We start from the raw sequence: 24790 nt of genomic DNA, 5'->3' as shown, positions 1-24790 counted from the left end.
AGAGGCAGAGGTGGAGGTCGTGGAAGAGGAAGAGAAAAAGGGGCTGGCAGAGGTAGATCTGGCAGGTGCTTTGTTTGCGGAGCAATGGATCACTGGAAAAGGCAGTGCCTGCGCAGACAGCCTCAGTCAGCCCTGGAAGCTGGACAGCAGGGTGACTGATGGAGGAAGGCTAAGGTGGAGGTGGGCAGCCCACAAGGGACAGGTAAGCCTCTTTATGCTTGGCAACGAAGACTTGCTTGTGCTAATCTCTTCTAACCTTACAGACCACCGTAAACATGTCCCACCTCCATATTGAGCGTTGAGATTGCGGACCGTGGACCATATGTTCAGTATAACGACAATGCATATAAGTCAATGCCTACCTCTATGTTATATGCGGAAGGTACACCATTTACCTTTTTGGTAGATACAGGGGAAACATATTCAGTCCTTAAGTCAAGCCAGTTCAGAGAGTCGACGCAAATAAGGATGAGTGGAACTCAATGGATACATCAGGAGTTGTGATATGAGATTCACCACACCCCTGTCGTGCGAAACCAGTAATGGGGAAACATCCCAATTTTCATTTTTGTTATCGGAACTCTGTCCTTTAAATCTGAAGGCTCGGGATCTCAGTGAAATTGGGATTGGATTTACTAAGCACCCCTAGGGGTTTGCAAGTAATATGAAAAGAAGAATTGCCAGTACAGGCTAAGAAATACGACCCACGACTCTTGATGTATGTTTATGACTGGAGACTAAGCCAGAGAGCGTTAAGTTCAGTGAGCTATTCACTCACCCTGGAAGCAAGTGAGTATGTTAATCCTACTAACACCAATTTTCTACCTAGAGATACACCACGATGAGCCTGACGAATCTTATGAGAGGGACTGGTTTAATTAATCTCCTGAGCCAGATCAGTTGCTATCGTGTGAGCTCTACTGGAATAATCACAGATGTGCAGTCAGTATGAACTTATCCAAAGTTCCTGTGACAGCAAGTAGACGCAATCTTTTTGATGTGAAAGGTTCTTTTCCTCATGTGCCGTTGGTCAAGAGATCCAGCGACAAGTGGCAGGATTTGGGACCGTGGGTACTAAGGGCACATAAAACGAAAGATTGGGTCTTGAGGGACGATGTGGTTATCTGGTTCAGTGAAGATATGCAGACATACAGGAAGAAACTAAATTGGCTAACTCAGGCAGATAGGGCAGTCCATGTAACCCCCAGTAGCCCTGAAGAGCCTAGGAAAGTAGCCTGGCATTTTCATAAAGTTGAAGTCTCGGTTGAGAAAGATCCCTACTGAGTTGTGGGCAAAAGGCAAGCATGACATGGGGCTCATACAAATAAGAATAAGAATAACCCCGAAGTCTGAGTAATGTCCTTGCAAGGCACTATACCCATTAAAACCTGAGGCTACAGAAGGAATTACTCCAGTCTTTGAGTCCCTCCTAAAGGCTGGAGTATAATCCCCTGTGAAAACTCACTGGTGAGAACCCCCATTTTTTCCAATCAAAAAGGCAAATATTCCAGGTGAACCAGAGGAATGGAGGTTTGTGCATCCTGCAGGCAGTCAATAACACTGTTGTTCCGCGCGCCCCAAATGTTCTCAACCTCTATACTATATTGTCTCAAATCCTGCAGGACAGTAAATGGTTCTCTGTTGTGGATTTAGCAAATCTTGGAGGAGAAAGTGAGGTCTGCAGATGCTGGAGATCAAAGTTGAAACTTTATTGCTGGAACAGCACAGCAGGTCAGGCAGCATCCAGGGAACAGGAGATTCGACGTTTCGGGCACAGGCCCTTCTTCAGGAATCCTGAAGAAGGGCCTGTGCCCGAAACGTCGAATCTCCTGTTCCATGGATGCTGCCTGACCTGCTGTGCTGTTCCAGCAATAAAGTTTGGATTTAGCAAATGCCTTCTTTAGTGTACACCCAGACAGCCAATTCTGGTTCGCTTTTTCATTCAAAGGAAAATTGTACACCTTCACGCGACTTTGTCAAGGTTACTGTGTGTCCCCCACCATATATAATGAGGCTCTACGCAGGGGTCTGGAGACTCTTGTTTTAACCCTGGGGTCAGCATTTCTGCAGTATGAGATGACTGCTTAATAGCAGCACCAACAGAGGAACAATGTGAGAAAGATACCCTTGTGTTGCTCTGCCATCTAGTGAGGGAAGGGCACAAAGCTAGTCTCTCAAAACTACAATTTGTGCAACAACAGGTGAAGTTCTTAGGTCACTTAATATCCGAACAAGGGAAGGCCATTGGCTAAGACAGAGTTCAAGCAATTCAGCAAATTCCAAAGCCTCACACGAAGAAACAATTGCTATCCTTTTTGGGCATGTGCTCCTATTGTAGAATGTTCATCCCACATTACGCAACCCTTGAGGCGCCCCTAAGTAACATAGCCCATGGCAAAGGGTTGCAGAGCCAGAGTCCGTTGCAGTGGACCCCAGAGGCCAAGAGTGCCTTTGTGAATTGAAAAAGACACTCCAAACTACACCTACACCGGGGATTCCGTATCCAAACAAGCCTTTTGTACAAATGGTAGATGAGAAGCTTGTCTGCATGACCTCTGTGCTTTTGCAGGATCATGGGGGAAATTTGAGGCCGGTAGCTTATTTTTCGGCAAAACTTGACCCCGTAGCAGCAGGATTGCCTAAGTGCCTGCGAGCTGTGGCTGCAGCAGCGTCCCGGGACATAGTTGGCTATGGTGAATTGACCCTATTGGTTCCACATGGGTTCCCTCCCAGTTGGGGAACACTTCAGTGGTCCAGGACATTCAGCCTCGGACCTTCGGGTGACCATCCTCCAAGGTGGACTTCGGGACAGGCAGCAGAGAAAAGTGGCTGAACAGAGGCTGATAGCTAAGTTCGGTACCCATAGGGAGGGCCTCAACCGGGACCTTGGGTTCATGTCACATTACAGGTGACCACCATTGCACTATACACACACACAGATACTCCTACACACACACACAGGCACTCCTATGCAAACATATACGCGCACACAGACACCCACACATACCCACATACACACAGATGCGCACACAGACACCCACACACACCCTTACAGATAGACACAATCCCACACTCTCACATGCACCCCCTCACAGACTTAAGACACTCTGCACTCACTACACACACACACATACACTTTCTCACACTCACAACCCCCAACCCAGACAGACACACACCTACACAGACAAGACAAAGACTCACATACACACATATATTTTGTGGGGTGAATTTGTACTTGCAGGGTTACATTGTACTTTGCTCAAAAACTGCATGAATTCATGTAAAACTCCGTTATCTCACTTTTTAGATTAGAATCAATCTAAACATCATGGTATAGACAGAAAACACAGGGGGCCAACACCTTCAACATATTGTCTAGTTATCACCATTGTTAACAGCTAATCCAAGAATGCAACTTTTTAAAAAAAAGGTTTTGTGATTTACACATGAAAGGAGTGAAACTATCACTGTATTCTAACAGATGAAAGGCTTAACAGACAATTAATTTTCCAATGTATAATTTCAGTTACATCACACTAAATTTTTGCTATAAATTCTGTGTTAGGATTGAGCCCTCCACTATCACCTGATGAAGGAGCGTCGCACCGAAAGCTAGTGTGCTTCCAATTAAACTTGTTGGACTATAACCTGGTGTTGTGTGATTTTTAACTTTGTACACCCCAGTCCAACACCAGCATCTCCAAATCATGGTTCCACATGCAGTTTCCTTCCTGCTTTTCGAGCAAAAGACAGCATACATGTCGGCAGCACGTTAGCTCAGATACAATACTGTGTTCTTGGAGATGCCTAACATTACAATAAAGCGATATAACGTCCTTAACCCTGCTAGCCTTCTCCCCACAGAAGCAGACGGAGACCCATATGACTGTCGCTGTAACTAATGAAATTTGCAGCCCGAGACCAGACTTGCAGGATTCACCACTTCAGAATCCGGATATGGAGTTTTTTGTGGATGGGTCAGCATTCAGGAGCAAAGAGACAGGCCAGAATTGTGTTGGGTATGCTGTAGTAACTACCTACGAAGTAGTCAAAGCAGGATTACTCCCTTCTCATCTGTCAGCACAAGCAATGGAGCTGTTTGCCTTGACTGAGGCATGTGAAATGGCTAAGGGATGGACAGTGATTATTTACATCGCCAGCAGATATGCAATTGGGGTTGTACATGATTTTTGAACCCTGTGGAAACACAAGGTCTTCTTGACCTCCACCGGAAAGCCCATCACACACCGTGGCCTGATTTCTGACCCCTGGAAGCGGTCCTATTGCTCACATCAATTGCTGTATGTAAATGTGAAGCCCACACAAAAAATAACGATTCCATTTCTCAAGGCAATGCAAAGGCAGACTCAACGGCAAGGACGGCAGCCCAGCAGTAACCAAGTGATTAGTTTGACATGTGTATGACAAAAATTTATACCCCAACAGCAGACATACGGGAGTTACAGTCGCAGACCACGCTAGAGGAGAAACGTGAGTGGAAAAGGGCAGGGTGCAGCATGAGGGAAGGGGTATAGTGTGGCCCCAATGATAAACCCTGTTTACCGCGATAATTATTCTCATTCTATACCAAACTGACACATGTTAAGGACCATGTGTCAAAAGGGGGGATATACAACAGTATTTCGGCACACTGGTACAACAAGGGATTCACTAACTACTCCCAGAAATATTGTGAACAATGTGTTATCTGTGACACTAATAATATGGGGAGGGCAATACAGATGAATCGGGCAGCACACCCCCAACACCAAAGACCCTTTGAACATTTACAGATGGATTTTATTGAACTAACACCCAGTGAAGGGAAAAGGTATTGCCTGGTAATCGTTGATATGTTTTCCAAATGGGTGGAACTGTTCCCCATGTCTAAACAGGATGCCAGTGCAGTAGCCAAGGCTTTGTTAACGGAAATAATTCAGAGATGGAACATTCCTGAAAGGCTTAGTAGCGACGATGGAACACCATTCGTCAATTAAGCCCTACAACAGATCAGTGTTCACTTGGGAATAAACATGGAACGTGTAGCTGGACCCGAGAAGACATCAGACGACACCGGAACCAAATAAGTGCAAGTAGTGGCTAGATGCCTCACACAAATATCGGGCTGCCCCAGCTCGCCAAGAATATCACTAGTGTAATAAATCTTATGAAGGCAGCAGTAAGACAACTTCCCCCAGCAGATGACTTCTGGTTCCAATGGCTTACCTCCCTTTGGAGAGAATGGGGGTATTGGATCTTACACACTCTACTAGTTGTGGGGCTAGTCATACTGATAGTGCTTTGTATAGGACCCTGCTTGTATACCTGCCTACGGCATTTGCTTGTGAGTACGGGGAGATACCAAATTGTAAAACGATCAGAGGCCCCACAGTAGGAAGACCCGATTGCGTGCATCCCACCAAAAGTAATGTTGAAGTGTGTGATGTGTGAAAATGGACTATGTACAGGGCACACCAGAGCAAGTGATGATACCACCAGAAAGCTGTGTTACGGGTAAATGGTGTTTGAGGAAAGGCAGGGTGCTCCCTAAGCAGTTTGATGTAAAGATGTCTGGCTCTGTTTATTTTTTGTCATTGTTGTCATGAAATGATAAAAAGGGGGGAAATATAATGGAAAGTTAACATTTATCTATAAAAGCATAGGGGAACAAAGAAGTAAGGGTCTGACTGAAACAAGGGGTACTGCAAACAAAGAAAAATGTAAAGGCAAACCGACCTAACTACAGGCTTACAAGGCCAGTTAAACTGCCATATCAGCAGTCAAGAAATGAGAAAAATAATTCCATATACGGAAAGGAACTTGAATGTTCCAGGCCTCTAGTCATGCAGGTGCTGATGAGGGGAAGTGAGCTATAGTATAAAGGGAGGATGCGAAAGCTATCAAACGCCCCTTACATGAGGCGTCTTGCCAATGTATTGGGTCCCTTTGCAATGAACTTTATCTTTGCTCTTGCAAACATTTGAGTTGAGTCAATCTAATTTCCATGACATTGGATCACCAATAGTTGAAAAGTCAATTATATGACGACATCTAACTAACATATCCAGCCAGAGTTGGCACCCTATTAATACACCCAATTATTGCAGACAGCAGTTATGAACCTCAAACTTACGTTTCAATGACATTACTGGCTCCTTTTTTTAAAAAAGAAACGAGATCAAGGTTTTGTTTGTCATGAGACCCCTGTCAGAATCTCTATTCCACTCTTTACTGTGCAATGCACAATGATAGCACCAACCTCCATTTAAAAGCCTTGCTTATTTTCATTTGCACACTGGATTCTAACAATAGACATTTTCAATCAGTAAACAGCTCAATTTTAAACACGCAAACATACCTGCAATGTAGAAGATTTGTTTGTAATTATTATTGACCATGAACAAACTGTTTGGTCATCATCCCTGTACTGGTAAAGCCTCACTGCTTGGCCAGAAGAAACTTTGAAATGAAAATTCACAGACCTCATGAATGCAAATGAAACCTTGAGTTGATTCCTACTCATAGGATGCAACAAACAATGCTTTCTTTTGATAGAACTTGTTTATTACATTTAAAGAATTCTTATCAAACTAAAATGTGAATTAAATGAAACACCAGCCATGTTTGACTATAAAAGAGCTACAATTCAAAGCCAAATAAATTCTATTATGTTATCTGCTGTCCATAAGAAAAACTATTTGAATATTTCTTATTCCTCTGCCCTTGCATAGTTAGGCCTAAAAAATGTTTCTTTCCTGAAAAGAATATCCATGGCAAGTACTGCCTAGCATAGACTGAAGGAGCATGACCCACTCAGGAAAATGACAAGTTTCTATTCTTGTGGAGAGAAAGGGACATCAGATTACCTTTTAAGAAATCTCATTATTTATACAGTGCTCAAGTACTGTTTGATTTTATTTTTAAAGCAAATTGTTAACCATTGCTGTGGGAGGATGACAAAGTCTATGGTACTGGTAGCTCATGATCACTTCAGCAATCAGTCCTCAGTTGGTTCTGTTGGTTTCTCAGACTTCTTTCAGTCTTGCAAATCATTATCCTCATCAGTTTTGTCCTAAAAGCAAAGATGACAACAATACAAATGAATTGACTGGTTTGTTCACTAACTCAACTCGACTAAGTTGTACAACTGAGGCAAATGGAATCTCACAATTCTCAATTCTTCTGCTGAGTCCTGTTGAAAGTCTGGGAGTGTGGTTCATTGTATTGAGAGTTTGACACTACTTCCTTAAGAGCTTGCAGCATGCAACTGGTTGATGTGTTTCTTACAAATATGACTACACTTCAGAAGTTCCTACTGGTTGTAACATGCTTTGGAATGTCTTGAGGCCATGAAATATGCTATTTTGTACCTTAAATACTTGACTGATCTTTAGTTGTCAAAGTAAGGATACTGACTTGATACCAAAGTAATGACAGAAACCTGAAGTTACGCTGTCAGTGTGTGCCAGCTGTGATTCAGCAGTTACTTCTTGGGTTAAATTCCTCTTAAACAGCACAATCTAAGGTGAAACTCCAGTGCCTTCCTTTCGGGGAGATGTCAATGATTCCATGCCACCATTCGGAAAACTGCAGGGGAGTTGTATCTAGTGTCCTGACCATCATTCACCCATCACTGAACATCACAAAAAACATTACCTGATCATTGTTTATAATGTCATACTGTATGGAAACAGACCCTTAGGCCCAACTTATTCACACCAACCAGACATAGCTATCTGACCTCGTCCCATTTGGCCCCTATCCCTTTAAACCCTTCTAATTCATATGCCTTCTAGTTTTGGACTCCCCAACCCAGTAAAAAGACCTTGGCTATTCACCCTATCCATGTCCCTCAGAATTTAAAACCTTGATAAGGTCACCCCTCAGCCTCCCAAAAGTCCAGGGAAAAAAAAGCACCAGCCTATTCTGCTTCTCCCTTTAACTCAAACCCGCCAGGTCTGGCAACATTCTTGTAAATCTTTTCTGTACTCTCTCAAGTTTAATAACATCTTTCCTATAATCTTGTTGAATAGCAGTAGAGGCTTAAGGGGCCAACTAGCCCATTCCTGCTCTTATTTCTTCAGTTATGCTGATCGCATCACTGTTTGTGGGAATTTGTTGTATTGTTTGGCATATTTCTTACAGTACAATAGTAACTAGACTTCAGAAGTAGTTAATTGACAACATATACTTTGGAAGACCTTGTGGTCATGAAATAAAATCTACAAATGCACGTCTTTCCTATTTTCCTTTCGTTGTTCAGGGAAAGCAAACGATGTGAATCCACGTTCACTATTTGTTTAATATTTGTCTTATACTTTGCTAACAAGTACAAACTCAATGTAGTGCCAGATTTCTTGCACTGTTCCACTGACTTATATTTAGGCATCATTATATCCAAGTGGCATAAAGCAAAATGTTGCAGATTCTGGAAATTGAACCAAAATAATGTGCTGTAAATACTCAGCAGGTCTGGCATCTATGGAGAGGTAAACAGAGTTAATGCCTTAAGTCAAAAATGATTCAATGTTAACTATTCTCCTCTCCAGAAGCTATCAAATGTGAATATTTTCAGCACTTTGCTCTTATGTGGCAGCTTAGTTTTACATTGCTGTAATGCACAGGGAGCTCTATGCCTGACTGTTAAAGACTGAAAGAAAGTCTACTTTGTACAGTTCCCATTAAGTATATATTAACATGGCACTGACAGTCTGTGTGTTGAGGACAAATAGGAATTCCAGGAGAACGGATTTCTTCCCCTCTCCATCTACAGAAAGCATTTCCAACCACCTTTCCTGAAATTTCTCTGAACTGCGTCCAAGGGGTGAAAATGATAAATTAATTGAGAAATGAGCATAAAAAGACTAATGGTCAACCTGTCAAAACAATTGAACCAATCAATGGGCTCAAGCTTTTAAACTAAATGTAAATTCACAAAATATTACATTAGAATAGAAAGAATTTGGAGACTTTTTGTCAGTACATACAGGGGATCCAGCCTTGACTGGTCCAATTAATTATATAGGATCCTTATAATCAAAGATAAGAATTAGCAAGTGGAAGGGAGCGGTTGGAAGCTGTGATTAGCTTAAGGATTAAAAATAAAGCTTTGGGTGACCATAAGAGGAATTGGTTTAATGGGTGCTTCTTTGTTCAGAGTTAGGCTCTGATCTCACAACTTCGCCTTTCCCCAAACATTTTACCTGCTGAGATTTGGGCTGTGATTCACTGAGTAACATCTAATAAATGAATCTTCATAAATTAACGAAAGTGAGTTCTGCTTTCATGTAATCACCACTGATCAATTATAATGTGCAAAATAACAAATCAGACATTTATGAACTCTGCTGCATGTATAAATGTTACTAATACTGGCTCAATTGTACTGGACTAAGGCATTTTTGGAATTATCATGAAACATGGTCAGTTGCAGCCTACAATCATTAGTACTTTCAGTGCTTGAAGTTTGTATTTCTACAGTTTGTCAAATCTCAAAAACAGCCCCACACCATATTAACCCATAAGTAGTGGTGTTTTTGATCAATTTACTTAGGAAAATAGTCTTCTCATTTCACAACACCAAACAAACAGTTTTAAAAGATAATTCTCACCTGTTGTTCATATTCACTCTCCGTCTCTGCTGTTTGAGCCACATCAGAGGTGCTGAGATTGCATTCATCTGAGAATGTCACATGATAACTGAAAACAAGGAAGATCATAATATGTAGGAGTAGGTTAAGGCCATTTGACCCATTGAGTCTGCTTCACCATTCAATTGTGGCTGATGAATTTCTCAACCCCAGCTTCCTATTGTCTCCCCATAACACCATCTGCCTTTACTAATGAATAACCTATCTACTGTAAATCCTGTATCCACAAAATCAGGAATCATGAAATCGCCTAACCATGCTAAAAACTGTAACAGCAAAAATCAGTATCCACGATTTTTAACCTAATTTTAAATGAGTTCTGCATGGCGAATTTCATCATTCACTGGGGTTCTCAGGAACAGAACCAACACAAATATGAAGGAATGACTGTACCTCTGTCTTAAATATACTCAATGACTTGTACTGCACAACCTTCTGCAGCAACAAGTTTCACACATTCACTGCTCTCTGATTGAAGAAATTCCTCCTCATCTCGGTTCTAAATGGTCATCCCCTCACTGAAGTTGTGGCCTCTCTCTGACCAGTGGAAACACCTTCTCCATTTTTATTTTATCCTGACCGCTATCAGTTTCAATGAGATCCCCATTCATCCTTTGAAACTCCACTGAGTACAGACCCAGAGTCTTCAACCGCTCCTCATATGATAAGACCTTCATTCCTCTTCATGCTTGTAAACCTCTTCTGGCCACCTCCAACTTTAGCATGTTATTTCTTCAAGAGGGGCACAAAACCATTCACAATATTCCAAATACGGTGTGATCAGAGCCTTATACAGCCTCAGTACATCTATACTGTTGTATTCTAACCGTCTTAAATGAATGCTAACATTGCATTTGCTTGTCTAACTGCCAAGTGAACCTGCACGTTAACCATGAGAATCCTGAATGAGGACTCCCAATCACTTGGTGCTTCAAATTTCTGAAGCCTTTCTCCATTTAGAAAATAATCCACACCTCTTCTTCCTAAAGTGGATAACCTCACACTTTCTTACATTGTATTCCATCTGCCACTTCTTTGCCTACTTGTCTGTCCAATTTCTTCAACAGCCTCCGTTTCCTCAACACTACCTGCCCCTCCATCCAGCTTTGTGACATTCGTGGTTATTATACATCACAGTTAGCTATTTGAGAACCATATGAACATAAATTCCAAAATCTTGTATTTCTGGGCTGACACAATTAAATGACCATGGAGGTAAGGAAGCCTGTCATCCAAATTGTTTTAACCAACATGTAACACCAATATCACCACACTAAAGTGACTAGGGATGGACAATAAAATCCAAGGACACACTAATTTTAAAACTTAACATGTTGGATTTCTCCTCTCTGCTAAGGTATAGGTCATACTAGGATCCAATTCCATGGATAACACTTTACTTTGGCACCTTATCAAATGATAATTCTTCATGTGTGAGGGAGGAAGATGAACATCACAACTGGTGCTGATCCTGACATTAACCAAATTATCATGCTCCATGTTCTAGTGGAAGTAGGTGGTTTGATCACAGTCAAATGATTTTTTTTTTCTCCAAAGCTCAGGGTCAATACATGTTGTTATACAGAGTGCAGCCTATCAGCCATCCTTTTGCACATGGGCCACTCAAAATGGTGAATTTATGATGGATTTACAAAGATTGGACAATGACTAAAGCATGCTGGGAAACTAAGGCAAGCCTTGACCAAAGTGACTGTGCTAATCAACATGCAACACAATCCAGATAGGCTACGGCCACCAATAGACAGTTTGCAACAACTTGGTAGCTGCCAACCTTTGCAATACACATCCAAATTTGGATTTGAATGGAGTCAATGGAATATCATCCTCAGAGTGATCGAAAACATCAAGGCGTGTACCAGACATGGGGGTGCTTCGTACCCTTATTTGGAGGAGGCTACACGCGCCCAAAACCTTCAGGAATGGATGCCTAAGGACCACTTTGCCATCAACATGCCGATGTCTGGTTGGGTCCAATCAGGGTGATTGAGCCTGATTGATTCATTGGTGAATGATGAAGACCCTCCCAAAAGGGCAGGAAGACTTTCGGGTATAAGAATCACCGCAACACCACACTCAGCTCAGTAACTTGAGACCAACCGCCAAGAGGGACGGAAGTTGCATTTTTATCACAACAGTAATCAGAGATGAAACAACCAAAGAATCTTCCAGTGAGGCCTTGTGGGGGAGCTAAGAAATAAGAAAGGGATGGTGACATTATGGTTGTACTATAGGCCCCGAACAAAAATGCAGGGAGACTAGGGAAACTTGCAGGAGCAATGGGGGTTCTCATAGTAGGAGATTTTAATTTTCCTAACATAGACTGGGACTGTCACAGCGATAAGGGCTTAGATGGGGTGGAATTTGTTAAGTGCATTCAGGAAAGTTTCATCGAGCAGTATATAAAGGGTCCTACTCGGGAAGGGGCAAAACTCAACCTACTATTGGGAAACAGAGGAGACAGGTGATGGAAGTGACAGTGGGGGAGCACTTTGGGACCAGTGACCATTGTTCTATTAATTTTAGAATAATTATGTAGAGGGACAAAACTGGTCGACAGGTTCAAGTTCTAAATTGGGGCAAGGCAAATTTTGATGGAAGTTGACAGGGGCTGATTGGAGTGTTTTGTTTTCAGGCAAGTTGCAAGCTCGAGTTCAAGGTGTATATGTTCCTGTGAGGATGAAAGGCAAGATTGATAGGAATAGGGAACACTGGCTGACAAGAGGCTTTGACCAGAAAAAAAGGAGGTATGTCTCAGGTAACAGGTAGCTGAGATCAAGGGAATCCCTGGAAGTACATAGGGGATACAGGAGTATACTGAAGAAGGAAATCAGGAGTGTGAAAGGGGATAGTGTGCGAGATAGCATTGGCTGAGAAGATCAGGATGAATCCAAAGAGTTTAAGTCTATTAAAGTACAAAGAATAACTAGAGAGAGAATACGACCCCTCAAGGACCAAAGTGGACATGTATGTGTAGAACCATAGGAGCTGGGCGAGGTCCTCAAATGAATATTTTTCCTCTGTGTTTACTGTGGAGAATGAAGTCTAGGAGGTCAGTGGCCATATCTTGGGGCCCAGTCCATATCACAGTAGAGGTGGTGTTGGATGTATTAGAATGTATGAAGGTGAATAAATCTCCTGGTCCCGACCAGATATATCCAAGAACACTGCAAGAGGCTAGAGAAGAAATTGTGTGGGCCCTGGCTAATATTTTTGCATCATTGTTAGGCACAGATGAGGTCCCAGAAGACTGAAGGATAGCGAATGTTGTGCCCTTTTTCAGGAATGGCTGCAAAGACAAACCTGGGAACGAAAGAGCAGTGAGCCTAACATCTGTGGTAGGTGAGATACTTGAGAAGATTCTGAGAGATGATATACATGCATTTGGAAAGACAGAGTTTGATTAGGAATAGTCACCATGGCTTTGTGCATGGGAGATCATTCCTCTCAAATTTGTTGAGTTCTTTGAATGAAGTGACCAGGAAGTTTGACAAGGGCAGGGTGCTAGATGTAGTCTATATAGATTTCAGTAAGGCCTCTGATAAGGTTTCACATGGTAGGCTGCTCTGAAAGGTTAGATCGTATGGAAACCAGGGGAGCTGGCATATTGGATACATGTTTGGTTTGATGGGAGGAAGCAGAGTGTAATAGTGGAAAGACGCTTGTTCGACTGAGGCTCGTGACTACTGGAGTGCCTCAGGGGGTCAGTGCTGGGCCCATTAATACTTGTTATATATATCAATGATTAGGGTGAGAATGTACAAGGCATGATTAGTAAGTTTGCTGATGACACTAAAATAGGAGGTATCATGGACAGTGAGGAAGGTTGTCAGAAATTGCAGCAGGACCTTGATCAGCTGGGGAAGTTGCCCGAGAAATGGCAAATGGAGTTTAATATAGAGAGGTTTTGGGTCTTGCGTTTTGTGAAGTCAAATCAAGGTAGGACTTTCATGGTGATTGGTAGGGCCTTAAGGAGTGTAGTGGAACAGAGGGACCTTGGAGTTCAGGTGCACAGTTCTCTGAAAATTGAGTCACAGGTAGATAGGGCTGTGAAGAAGGCTTTTGGCACACTGGCCTTCATCAGTCAGGGCATTGAGTATAGAAGTTAGGAAGTTATGTTGCAGCTGTACAGAACATTTGTGAGCCTGAACTTGGAATATTGTGTTCAGTTTTGGTCACATTGCTATAGGAAGGACGTTATTAAACTAGAAAGAGTGCAGAAAAAAATTTGCAAGGATGGTGCCAAGACTCAGGGGTCTGAGTTACAGGGAGAGTTTGAACAAATAAAGACTTTTTACTTTACAGCATAGGAGACTGAGGGGGGAATCTTATCAAGGTGTATAAGATCATGAGAGGCATAGATAGGGTGAATGCACTCAGTCTTTTAACCAAGGCTGGGGAATTGAGGACTCAAGGGCATCAGTTTAAGGTTAGAGGGGAAAGAATAAAAGGGAACCTGAGGGGCGACTTTTTTTTTTACAGAGATTGGTACACATATGGAATGAGCTGCAGCGGAAGTGGTTGAAGCAAGTACATTAACAACATTTAAAAGGCATGTGGACAAATACATGAATAGGAAAGGTTTGGAAGGATGTGGGCCAAGTGCAGAGAAATGGGGTTAGCATTGAGGGACATTTTGGTCGGCATGGACCAATCTGGGCTCAAGGGCCTGTCTCCGTGGTATAGGACTCTGATTGTAGAGGAGGGTTGTTTTTCAGACTGGAGGCCTGTGACCAGTTGAGTGCCACAAGGATTGGTGCTGGTCCCTCTACTTTTTGTCATTTACATAAATAATTTGGATGCGAGCATAAAAGGTACAGTTAGTAAGTTTGCAGATGACACCAAAATTGGAGGTGTAGTGGACAGCAAAGTGGATTACCTCAGATTACAACAGGGTCTGGACCAGATGGGCCAATGGGCTGAGAAGTGGCAGATGGAGTTTAATTCAGATAAATGTGAGGTGCTGCATTTTGGGAAAGCAAATCTTAGCAGGACATATACACTTAATGGTAAGGTCCTAGTGAGTGTTGCTAAACAAAGAGACCTTGGAGTGCACGTTCAGTTCATAGCTCCTTGAAAGGGAGTCGCAGGTAGATAGGATAGTGAAGAAGGCATTTGGTATGCTTTCCTTTATTGGTCAGAGTATTGAGTACAGGAGTTGGGAGGTCATGTTCCGGCTGTACAGGACATTGGTTAGGCCACCATTGGAATATTGCGTGCAATTTTGGTCTCCTTCCTATCAGAAAGATGTTGTGCAACTTGAAAAGGTTCAGAAAAGATTTACAAGGATGTTGCCAGGGTTGGAGGATTTGAGCTATAGGGAGAGGTTGAATAGGCTGGGGCTGTTTTCCCTCAAGCATCGGAGGCTGAGAGGTGACCTTATAGAGGTTTATAAAATTATGAGAGGCATGGATAGAATAAATAGACCAAGTCTTTTCCCTGGGGTCGGGGAGTCCAGAACTAGAGGGCATAGGTTTAGGGTGAGAGGGGAAAGATATAAAAGAGACCTAAGGGGCAACTTTTTCACGCAGAGGGTGATACGTGTATGGAATGAGCTGCCAGAGGATGTGGTGGAGGCTGGTACAATTGCAACATTTAAGAGACATTTGGATGGGTATATGAATAGGAAGGGTTTGGAAGGATATGGGCCGAGTGCTAGCAGGTGGGACTAGATTGGGTTGGGATATCTGGACGGGTTAGACCAAAGAGTCTGTTTCCATGCTGTACATCTCTATGACTCTAAGAGAAGGTACCCCTGAGATCACCGGGTGAAGAAGACCAGACAACATCACCACATGAAGCATGGCCAAGTTCTGGTGTGGTGGTACACAATCATCTAAAGTTACGTTAAAGCACAAGATAGATTTATAGGGTAAATTGTTAGTTTATAGTGTATTTTGTGTTATTGTATTAACTATGTTAAATAAATATTGTTGTTTATTATTATTAGGAGTGGACTCACAGTTCTTTTGCTAGATGTAAGAGTTAAAACACACTGGCAGGCGTAACAGGTGCCAAGCTCAATTGGGAACTGTACACCTCATATGTAGCTGCACAGGCATCTTGTGGGAGCTGTGGCTGAAAACACCTTTCCTCCTAGCTATTTTGTTGCTGGAGAAGATAAGGAATAAGGACTGGCAGAGTAGAGAAGAAGTTAGAGGAGGAATAGGACTTTAGAGGAGCATGTCTAAAGAGCTGGGGTTGGGGGGGCAGTGAAAGAGGTGGTTGGTGCAATATAATCAGAAGAATGAGGAGAGAAAAATAAACCAAATGGTATAATTTTAAAAGGACAGTACATGAACAGAAATACCTGTAGTTGTAAAACAAAGGTCTGTGGACATGACTTGTTTAGACAAGTAGAGATAGCTGTTAAAAGTCTTATAGGATTCTTGGTTTTAGTATAGACCTACTAACCTTTATAGACACCAGTTAGGCTTCAACTAGAGTCAGTTCTGCCAACACACTTTATGAAGGATGTCAAAGCCTTAACGAAAATTGAGAAAATCTACTAGAACAGCATCAAAGATGAAAGACTTCAGTTATTTGGGGAGACTTGTTATGGACCATATCAGACCCCATCAAAACATTTCAAGAAAGTAGCCCAGACCCTAACTTTGCTCGATGTTTTAAGCAGGTGTAACATGGATATTCCAGGAGAGATGCAACATAACAGAATTTACAAGATTACCAAATGAAACACAAACAACAAAGAACAAAATACAGAATAATGTAACCTTTCCAAAAACCCATCTTAATGATGCTGTCCCAATACTTGCAACAAACTCCAAAAACCTTGGCACAAAAGATAAAATCAAACACAGGATCTTACAAGGGAGAGATAGATGGCAGCACCCTCTTCCATGGAGCTGTTTCTGAGCTCAACTGCCTGACTGCTTTCAGTGAATAGCCAGATTGCCAAAACCAAGTCAAACCAGAGAAAAGCTGAGCTCAGAGAACTGGCCACTCCCCTTTCATTATACATGTGTTCTTTTTAAACTTTTTTTTCATAGGGCAGTATCTGTTAGCTATAATCAAATTGGCCCTAAAACCCATCGAAGCCCAGACTTTTCGGAACCTGTAATTTTATGACCTCCCGAGAAAAAACAAGGACAATATAACCTTGTTAAAGGAGCAGCAGCATTATCACACCTCCCCTCTTTAAAAATCCCATCCATATCCAAAGATGGCTTCATTTTAAAACTCCTTGATCTTAAACTGTTAGTACTCTATAACACACAGATACATTACATTGACAATCATCATGCTAACATGCACTACTACATTTCAATTCAATCCGTTTCACTCCTGCCACCGAAAGCCTCTGTTTTTATGCAAGTCTCAACAATGCATCAGCAATCGCATTTTCTCATCCTGCCACATGCTCAACTTACAAAACTGAATGGCTGTAACAAGAAGCTCCATCGAAACAGTCTGGCATTTTTGTCCTTAACTTTCTCCACAAACCTCCATGAGTTATGATAAGTGTACATGATTGCCTCAGATACATTACTGGTAACATAAACATTGAAATGTTGTAATGCCAACACCAAGCTCAAAGTCTTCTTATCAATTGTCAAATATTTATGCTGAAGAATGTCAATTTCCTGGAGAAATATCTGAGAAGTCTTTCTATCTTCTCGTCATCTTCCTGCAAGAGCACAACACCAAGACCAATGTCACTTGCATCAATTGCCACCTTGAATGGCTTTGCATAATTAGGCATGGCTAATACTGGGGCAGTGGTTAACACAGCTTTCAGGCTGTCAACTGTCTTCTGACAGTTCACTGTCCACTGAAACTTCTTCAGGATTGGTTACACCCTAAACATCAACTTCTCCACGACCTGATGCTGCCTGGCTTGCTGTGTTCTTCCAGCCTCCTACCTGTCCATTTTGGATTTCAGCATCTGCAGTTTTTTGTCTCTGATCACTGAAACTTCTTGCCTTTCTTTTGCAATTCAGTGTGTGGAGCAGCCGCACTGCGAAAATTTGGTATGAATTTTCAGTAAAAGCTATATGGAAAACTCCCCGAATACCTTTGTCCTTACATTCCGTGGGGCCATTTGTCCATGTCTAATAACATGGCCCAGGAAGGTGACTTTGGCTTTGGCAAATTCACTTTTGTCCATGTTTATCACCAAGCGTGCCTTCCGAAGTCAATTGAACAATTCAGATAAATGTTGCAAATGTTCTTTTCATGTGTGACTAAAAATCACCAGGTCATCAATATATACAACACAATTGGGTAATCTCGCAATGACCTTATTAGTTAGTCTCTGAAGTGTGGCTGGCATATTCTTCATACCAAATGGCTTGACTTTAAACTTATACAGTCCATCCAGCATTACGAAAGCTGAAATTGCCTTCACTCTTTCTGACAAAGGTACTTGCCAGTATCCTTTGAGCAAGTCCAACTTAGAAATATAAGTTGCTTGTCCCACCTTTTCCATACAGTCTTCCAAAAGCGGAAGTGGATATGTATCAGTCTTTGTTAACTGCATTGACTTTATGCTAGTCCACACATAACCATTGGGTACCATCTAGCTTTGACACCATTACAATGGGTGAGCTCCAGTCACTGTAACTCACTTTGATTATGTCATATTGGAGCATGCGTTCAATCTCCTTTCGAACCTGTGCCAACTTTAGAATGTTATGTCTATATGGATGTTGCTTAATCATAACAGTACCTCCTATATCTACATCATGCATAATTAGGTTAGAAATAAGTCAACTTATGTCATAGTAATAACTCTTTCAGGTCATTTTGATTTTCCTCTGGAAGATAACTCAATAATTTATAGCAATATTTCAGAACTTTCTCATTGTCCAATTTAGTTTGAGGAATGTCCAATTCAGAATCTACTGAACTTGGTTCTTCCCCCTGTATTGTAACCAATAACACATTCTCCTTTGGCTTTCCTTCCCTGTCAACATACCTTTTGAGCACATTCACATCACCTTGAATGTGAGTTTTTTTTCTGATTGGAGTCTTCATCAAATAGCTCACCACACTCAATTTCCTTTCGAATCAATAAGGTCCACTAAACCTTGCTTTTAAAGATTCACCTGTCACTGGAAGTAGCACTAACACCTTATCCCAATAGCAAAATTTTGAGTTTTTGATTTATCTGTTTCCTATTTCATTACATGCTGTGATACTTATAAATGCTAACTCCCCACTCTATTTAATTGTTCCCAGAAATTTGACACAGTTCAAATATGTGGTCTCTGAATTACCAACTTCTCCTTAATTGATTTTAGCAGTCGTCTCACTTCATGCCCAAAAACGAAATAAAATGGACAGAATTTGGTTGATTCATTTGGTGCATCTCTGATTGCAAATGGCACAAACGGAATTCCTTTATCCCAATCATCTTGGCTATAAGCCTTTAACATGATCTTTAATGTCTGATGCCATCTTTCTAGCACTCCCTGTGATTCTGGATGGTATGCAGTAGATTTGAATTGTTTTATTCCTAATCTGTCCATAATTTACTTGAATAAGTTGACCCTTGATCTGATTGTATCTCTGTGGGTAGTCCGTATCTCGTGAAAAATTTGAGTAACTCCTTTACAATCCTTTTAGCTGTGATAGTGTGTAATAGAAGAGCCACTGGAATCTAGTGGACACATCCATTATTATTAACAAATACTGATTTCCACTTTTTGTTTGAGGTAGGGGTCCTGTGCAATCAATTAAGACTCTTGTAAAAGGTTCCTCAAAAGCAGGAATAGTTATTAAAGGTGCAGGTTTTATTTGAATATTCATCTCGGGGCGGGGAACAGTCAGAGATCATGGTCCATGTTAGAAACAATGACTTCGGTAGGAAGGGTGAAGTGCTTTTGGATTAGAAATATGTAGAGAACAAATCAGCAAGGAAATTACAGAGATGCCAACATTACAGAGGCATTATACAGAGATATTCCCTACATTCCTTCTCAGTTGGTAAGGTTGTTAGGAAGGTGTATGATGCGTTGGCTTCCATTAGCAGGGGGATTGAGTTTAAGAGCCGCAAAGTTATGCTGCAGCTCTAGACCACTCTTGAAATGTTGTGTTCAGTTCCAGTCATCTCATTATAGGAAGGAAGTGGAAGTTTTAGAGACGGTGCAGATGGGCTTTACCAGAATGCTGCCTGGATTTGAGGGTGTGTCTTATAAAGAAAGGTTGAGGAAGCTCAGGTTTTTCACATTAGAGCGAAGAAGGATGAGAGGTGACTTGAGAGATGATAAAAGGCATAGATAGAGTAGATACTATTACTGTCTGTGGTTTTCCAATTACCTGACATGGAGAAAGTGAGGACTGCAGATGCTAGAGATCAGAGTTGAAAAGTGTGGTGCTGGAAAAGCTCACCACGTCAGGCAGCATCTGAGCAGCAAGAGAATTGATGTTTGGGCATAAGCCCTTTAACATGATGCTGCCTGACCCATTATGCTTTTCCAGCGCCACACTTTTCAACAATTATCTGACATGTGTGATATGTGTGGCAAAAGTCACCTACATCCTTGTGCAGCCAAGCCCAGTAAAAATGTTTTTCTATTTTAGCTTGAGTTTCTCTTACTCCTAAATGACTCCCTAGTGGTAGCTCATGCAGCACTCGCAACATCTCCATTCTTGCCAGGATTGGAAGATTTGAGCTATAGGGAAAGTTTGAATAGGCTGCGGCTATTTTCCCTGAAGCGTCTGAGGCTGAGGGGTGACCTGAAAGAAGTTTATAAAATCATGAGGGGTACGGATAGGATAAATAGACAAGGTCCTTTCCCTGGGGTGGGGGAGTCCAGAACTAGAGGGCATAGGTTTAGGGTGAGAGGGGAAAGATATAAAAGAAACCTAAGGGGCAACTTTTTCACGCAGAGGGTGGTACGTGTATGGAATGAACTGCCAGAGGTAGTGGTGGAGGCAAGTACAATTTCAACATTTAAAACACATTTGGATTGGTTATGAATAGGAAGGGTTTGGAGGGATATGGGCCAGGTGCTACCTAGTGGGACTAGATTAGGTTGGGATAACTGATCGGCATGGCCGAGTTGGACGGAAGGGTCTGTTTCCGTGCTGTACATCTCTATGACTTTATAACCCACTAGCAATACAACTTGATGTACTTCTGCCCATTTCTCATCTGCCTGAATATGTGATGGTCTCCATTTCCTCAATAAGTCATAATTTTTAAGATAATAACATTCAGGGAATCATTCGCATTCTTTTTCTGTGTATGGTTTTTGATACGCTTGCTTTAAATTTTCATCTTTCTGCTGTAACTCAGTTAATTTATCTGAGCTAAAGATATCTGCTGTGTCATCTGTTTTGAGTTGACCATCTAATCAAACAGAGTCTCTACTAGTTCCACTTCAACTTTCTTATCTGTACCCTTTGATCTCTCCTGTTTCAATTGGTGACCATGTGATCTCATTACTACATAGTCAGGAAAAATTCCAGGATATATGTCCTGCAAAAGTTTAGTTGCCTGAGTTTCCACTGGCCTTTTAACCACAGTATGCAGCACTCCTACCTGTGTACCAGCTAGATCATTAGCAAGGACAAATTGTATTCCTGGAACAGAGTTTGTTCATGACTCCTCCATTCTTCACTGGATACTCTAACCTCACTTTACATAATTCAGTGCTTCTTGTCTCACCATGAATTCCCGTAACAAGTAAATTTTCTGGCAGTAGTCCTTCAGAGATACATATCTCCTCATCTTTCAATATCACAGAATGAGAGGATCCCGTATTTCTTAATATTGCAACCTCTTTACCTGTTGCTCCTGGCCAATTTCAGTAAACCTTATCTTCGCAGATATATGGTTAAAGAAGATCTGGCACTTCCTACTTAACCAATCTCTAACCAGCTTGTACATTGTGAATTTTTGAATCCCTGTATAAATGCCAATTTCTGAAGTTCAAATTCCCTCTCTTTGCTCCTCTCCTCTCTCTTTTTCTCTTGTTTTCTAAAGTGATTCATTCTTTTTCTCTTTCCTCTGCTTTTAATTGTACTTCAAACTGTTTCATTTCTGTCGCCCTTTCCTTGTCTTTTGCCTCTGATGGTGTTTCCAGCAGATTTAAATGCTGAGCTATTGCTGAAATTGTCTCTCCTTTCCTCATGGAAGGAGGCAGCTCCAACTCCAGCTTATCTGCTAATTCCAGCAGCTTGGCCTTAAGCACCTTTCGCATAACCCCCAAAGTCGCTTATTCCACCCCGAGAATACACTTGGTGACTAAAAGTGCTATCCTGAGCACAGTTTAAACCAACCGGATTCAACACCCGGAACAAAAGACACTAACACCTATCACTCACTGCTTTCGAGTCCAGCAACCCTAATCCCAATTTGGAATTTATAGTACAAATCCTGCAAAGAGTCCCAATCCGTTATGGACCAGGCCAGACCCCATGAAAACATTTCAAGAAAGTAGCCCAGACCCTAACTTTGCTAGTTATTTTAAGCAGGTATAACAGATATTCTGGGAGAGGTGCACCTGGTTAAACCATTTAGCTTTAAATATAACAGAATTTATTTACAAGATTATCGAATGAAACACAAACAAAAGAGAACAAAATACAGAATAACTTAGTCTATCCAATAGATTATATCAACTTAATGATACATTTCCCAACATTTGCAACAATCCCTATAAACACCCTTTGGCACAAAAGGTAAAATCAAACACAGGGTCTTACAGGAGAGAGAGAGAGAGAAAAAGAGGGAGACAGATGACAGCATGGAACACCCTCTTACATGTAGCTGTTTCTTGGCTCAGAAGTCTCAAACTGCCTGAACGGTTTCAGTGAATAGCCACACTGCCAAAAGCCGAGCTGGGAGAACTTGCCACTCCCCTTTCATTGTACAAGAGCACCTGAGGAAACTGACACAGATACAGGGAAAATGTGCAAATTCTACGCAGGCAGTCCCCGAGGCTGGAATCAAAACCTGGCACAGCGAGGCAACAGTGTTAACCACTGAGCCACCTTTACCTCATCTAAATTTAGCTGCATGTATTCTAACTTTCAGCAACTAACATTCACCCAATTTTATCAGCTAGATGATCCACTTTGCTCCCTGTCCAGCAACACCTCAACAATTGGAGTTTTCTTCCTCATATTTCACTGTCTCTCAAATGTTTTGAATTTGGGAATGTGAGCACTATGTGTGCTGCTAATCTGGCAGATCAATCCTGTCAGTTCTTTGAAAACAGTAGTGTGAACTCAGAGCTTTGGAGCCTTTCTGACAATGACTTGATCAAATTATAAATTGCAGACACATTTATGGGTGGTCTTACCTCCAAGGGAACTCATCAAATTTGAGTCCAACTTATTATATGTTTGTTTATAGATGTGAGTTTGCATTATAAGAATAAATATAAGCACTCAGCACCTTTTCCCACTGCTCGTACCAAAAGGGGAGGCTGTAGCATAGCACAAATATAACTGGACTAGTAATCAAGAGCTTCAGGTTTTGGGTAGATGGCTTTGAATCATACCATGGCAGATGATGAATTTGTTAAACTTGAAAGAGTGCAGAAAAGATTTGCAAGGATGTTGTTGGAACTGGATGGTTTAAGTCACAGATAAAGGCTTAATAGGCTGGGGTATTTTCCCTGAGCATTACAGGCTGGGGGTAGCCTTATTGAAGTTTAAAGAATTATGAGAGGCATAGATAGAGTGAATAACTGAGGTCTTTTTTCCAGAGTAGGGGAGTCCACTAGGCATAGGTTCAAGTTCAGAGGAGAAAAATTTAAAAAGGACCCGAGGGGTAACTTTATCATGCAGTGGTTGATGTATGGATGGAAAGAGCTGTCAGAGGAAATGGTGGATGTGGGTAAAATTAAAAGGCTGGATGGGTATATGAATAGGAAGGGTTTAGAGAGCTATGGGCCAACTGGTGGCAAACGGGACTAGGTCAGATTGGGATGCCTGGTTGGCATGAATAAGTTGGGCTTATTTCTGTGGTGAATGACTCTAAGACTCTTTGAAATCAAAGGTTACTCCAACGTATGTAACCATTATTGATTGTTGTAAAATCTCAACTTATTCACGAACCAGAAAGGGAAAGAAATCTGTCATCGTTGACTGATCTGGAATCACACTTCATAGACAATGTTTCTGACAGGACCATTACCATCCTGCTGTATGTCCTGTCTAGCCGATAGATGTGGCTGCACAATGGTAAACAGTCAGTAGGAGTTGCAATGGAAATCATTAACATTGACTCCATACCCCATGAAGTTTCATGGTATGTTATAAACATAGGCGAGGAAACCTCCACGTGATTACCATCTACCATACATCACTATTCCTCCATGTTGATGAACACCATTTAGAGGAAACACAGAGGGTGACAAGAGCAGACAATTTACTCTGAGTGGGGGACTTCCATGTCCATCACCAAGAGTGATTTGGTGGCACCATTGATGACTGAGCTGGCCATGTACTAAACAATGTGGCTGCTAGAATGGGTCTGTGGCCTGTAGTGAGGGAAAAACTTAAGCCTAAGCTTATCTTCAGTTCTGAAGATAATGATGTTGCACTCAAAACATTAGCACTGTTTCTCTCTAAATATGCTGCCAGATCTGCTGAGTTTGTCATCCTCACCAATCTGCTTCTCACAGGTGTGTCCATCCATGATGATATCTGTAGGACTACATTGTCATCGTAGAGACAAAGTCCCACCTACACATGAAGATGTTTTCCATTGTTTTGGGGTGACACTACCATCATGCTAAATATCACATTGAGTAACTCAAAATTATCCATCCATGATGCACTGTGGGCAATCAAAAGCAACAGGTTATAGTCACATGATCCAGCATATACCCAACTCCACCATTGCTATCAAGCCAGGAGATCAACCTGGTTTAATGAAGAGTGCAGGAAGGCATGCCAGAAGCAATACCAGGCATCCCCTAAAAGTGAGGTGTCAACCTGGTAAAGCAGCAAAACTGGACTAGTTGCATGCTAAACAGGAGAAGTAACAAGCAAGAGACAAAGTTAAATAATTTGACAACCAGAAGATCAGATCTAGGCTCTGCAGTTCTGCCATATCCAATTATGAATGGTGGTGGACAATTAAACACCTGACATATATCCAGAACTTTAATGATGGGGGTGCTCAGCACAACACTGCAAAA

The 24790-nt window shown here is 41.7% G+C and overlaps 1 protein-coding gene across 1 annotated transcript in view; it reads right to left on the bottom strand.

Annotated features, from left to right (window-relative positions):
• Nucleotides 1-6276: 6276 nt before the first annotated feature.
• The window catches only part of LOC148135999 (regulator of microtubule dynamics protein 3-like), an 82640-nt gene continuing 64126 nt past the window's right edge, over nucleotides 6277-24790 (bottom strand). The window contains exons 12-13 of the mRNA XM_087984115.1: nucleotides 9612-9699; nucleotides 6277-7072 (exon numbers count right to left, since the gene is read on the bottom strand). Coding sequence (XP_087840241.1) covers nucleotides 7037-7072; nucleotides 9612-9699 — 124 coding nt within the window. The 3' untranslated portion in view covers nucleotides 6277-7036. The remainder of the gene's footprint in view (nucleotides 7073-9611; nucleotides 9700-24790) is intronic.

The sequence above is a fragment of the Chiloscyllium plagiosum genome, unplaced genomic scaffold, assembly GCF_037043375.1.
Source record: "Chiloscyllium plagiosum isolate Xiang-an unplaced genomic scaffold, Cpla_swu_hap1 HiC_scaffold_47, whole genome shotgun sequence".
Lineage (NCBI taxonomy): Eukaryota > Metazoa > Chordata > Chondrichthyes > Orectolobiformes > Hemiscylliidae > Chiloscyllium > Chiloscyllium plagiosum.
The sequence above is the reverse complement of the archived record's forward strand: the minus strand, read 5'-3'. Positions and strand labels throughout refer to the sequence as shown.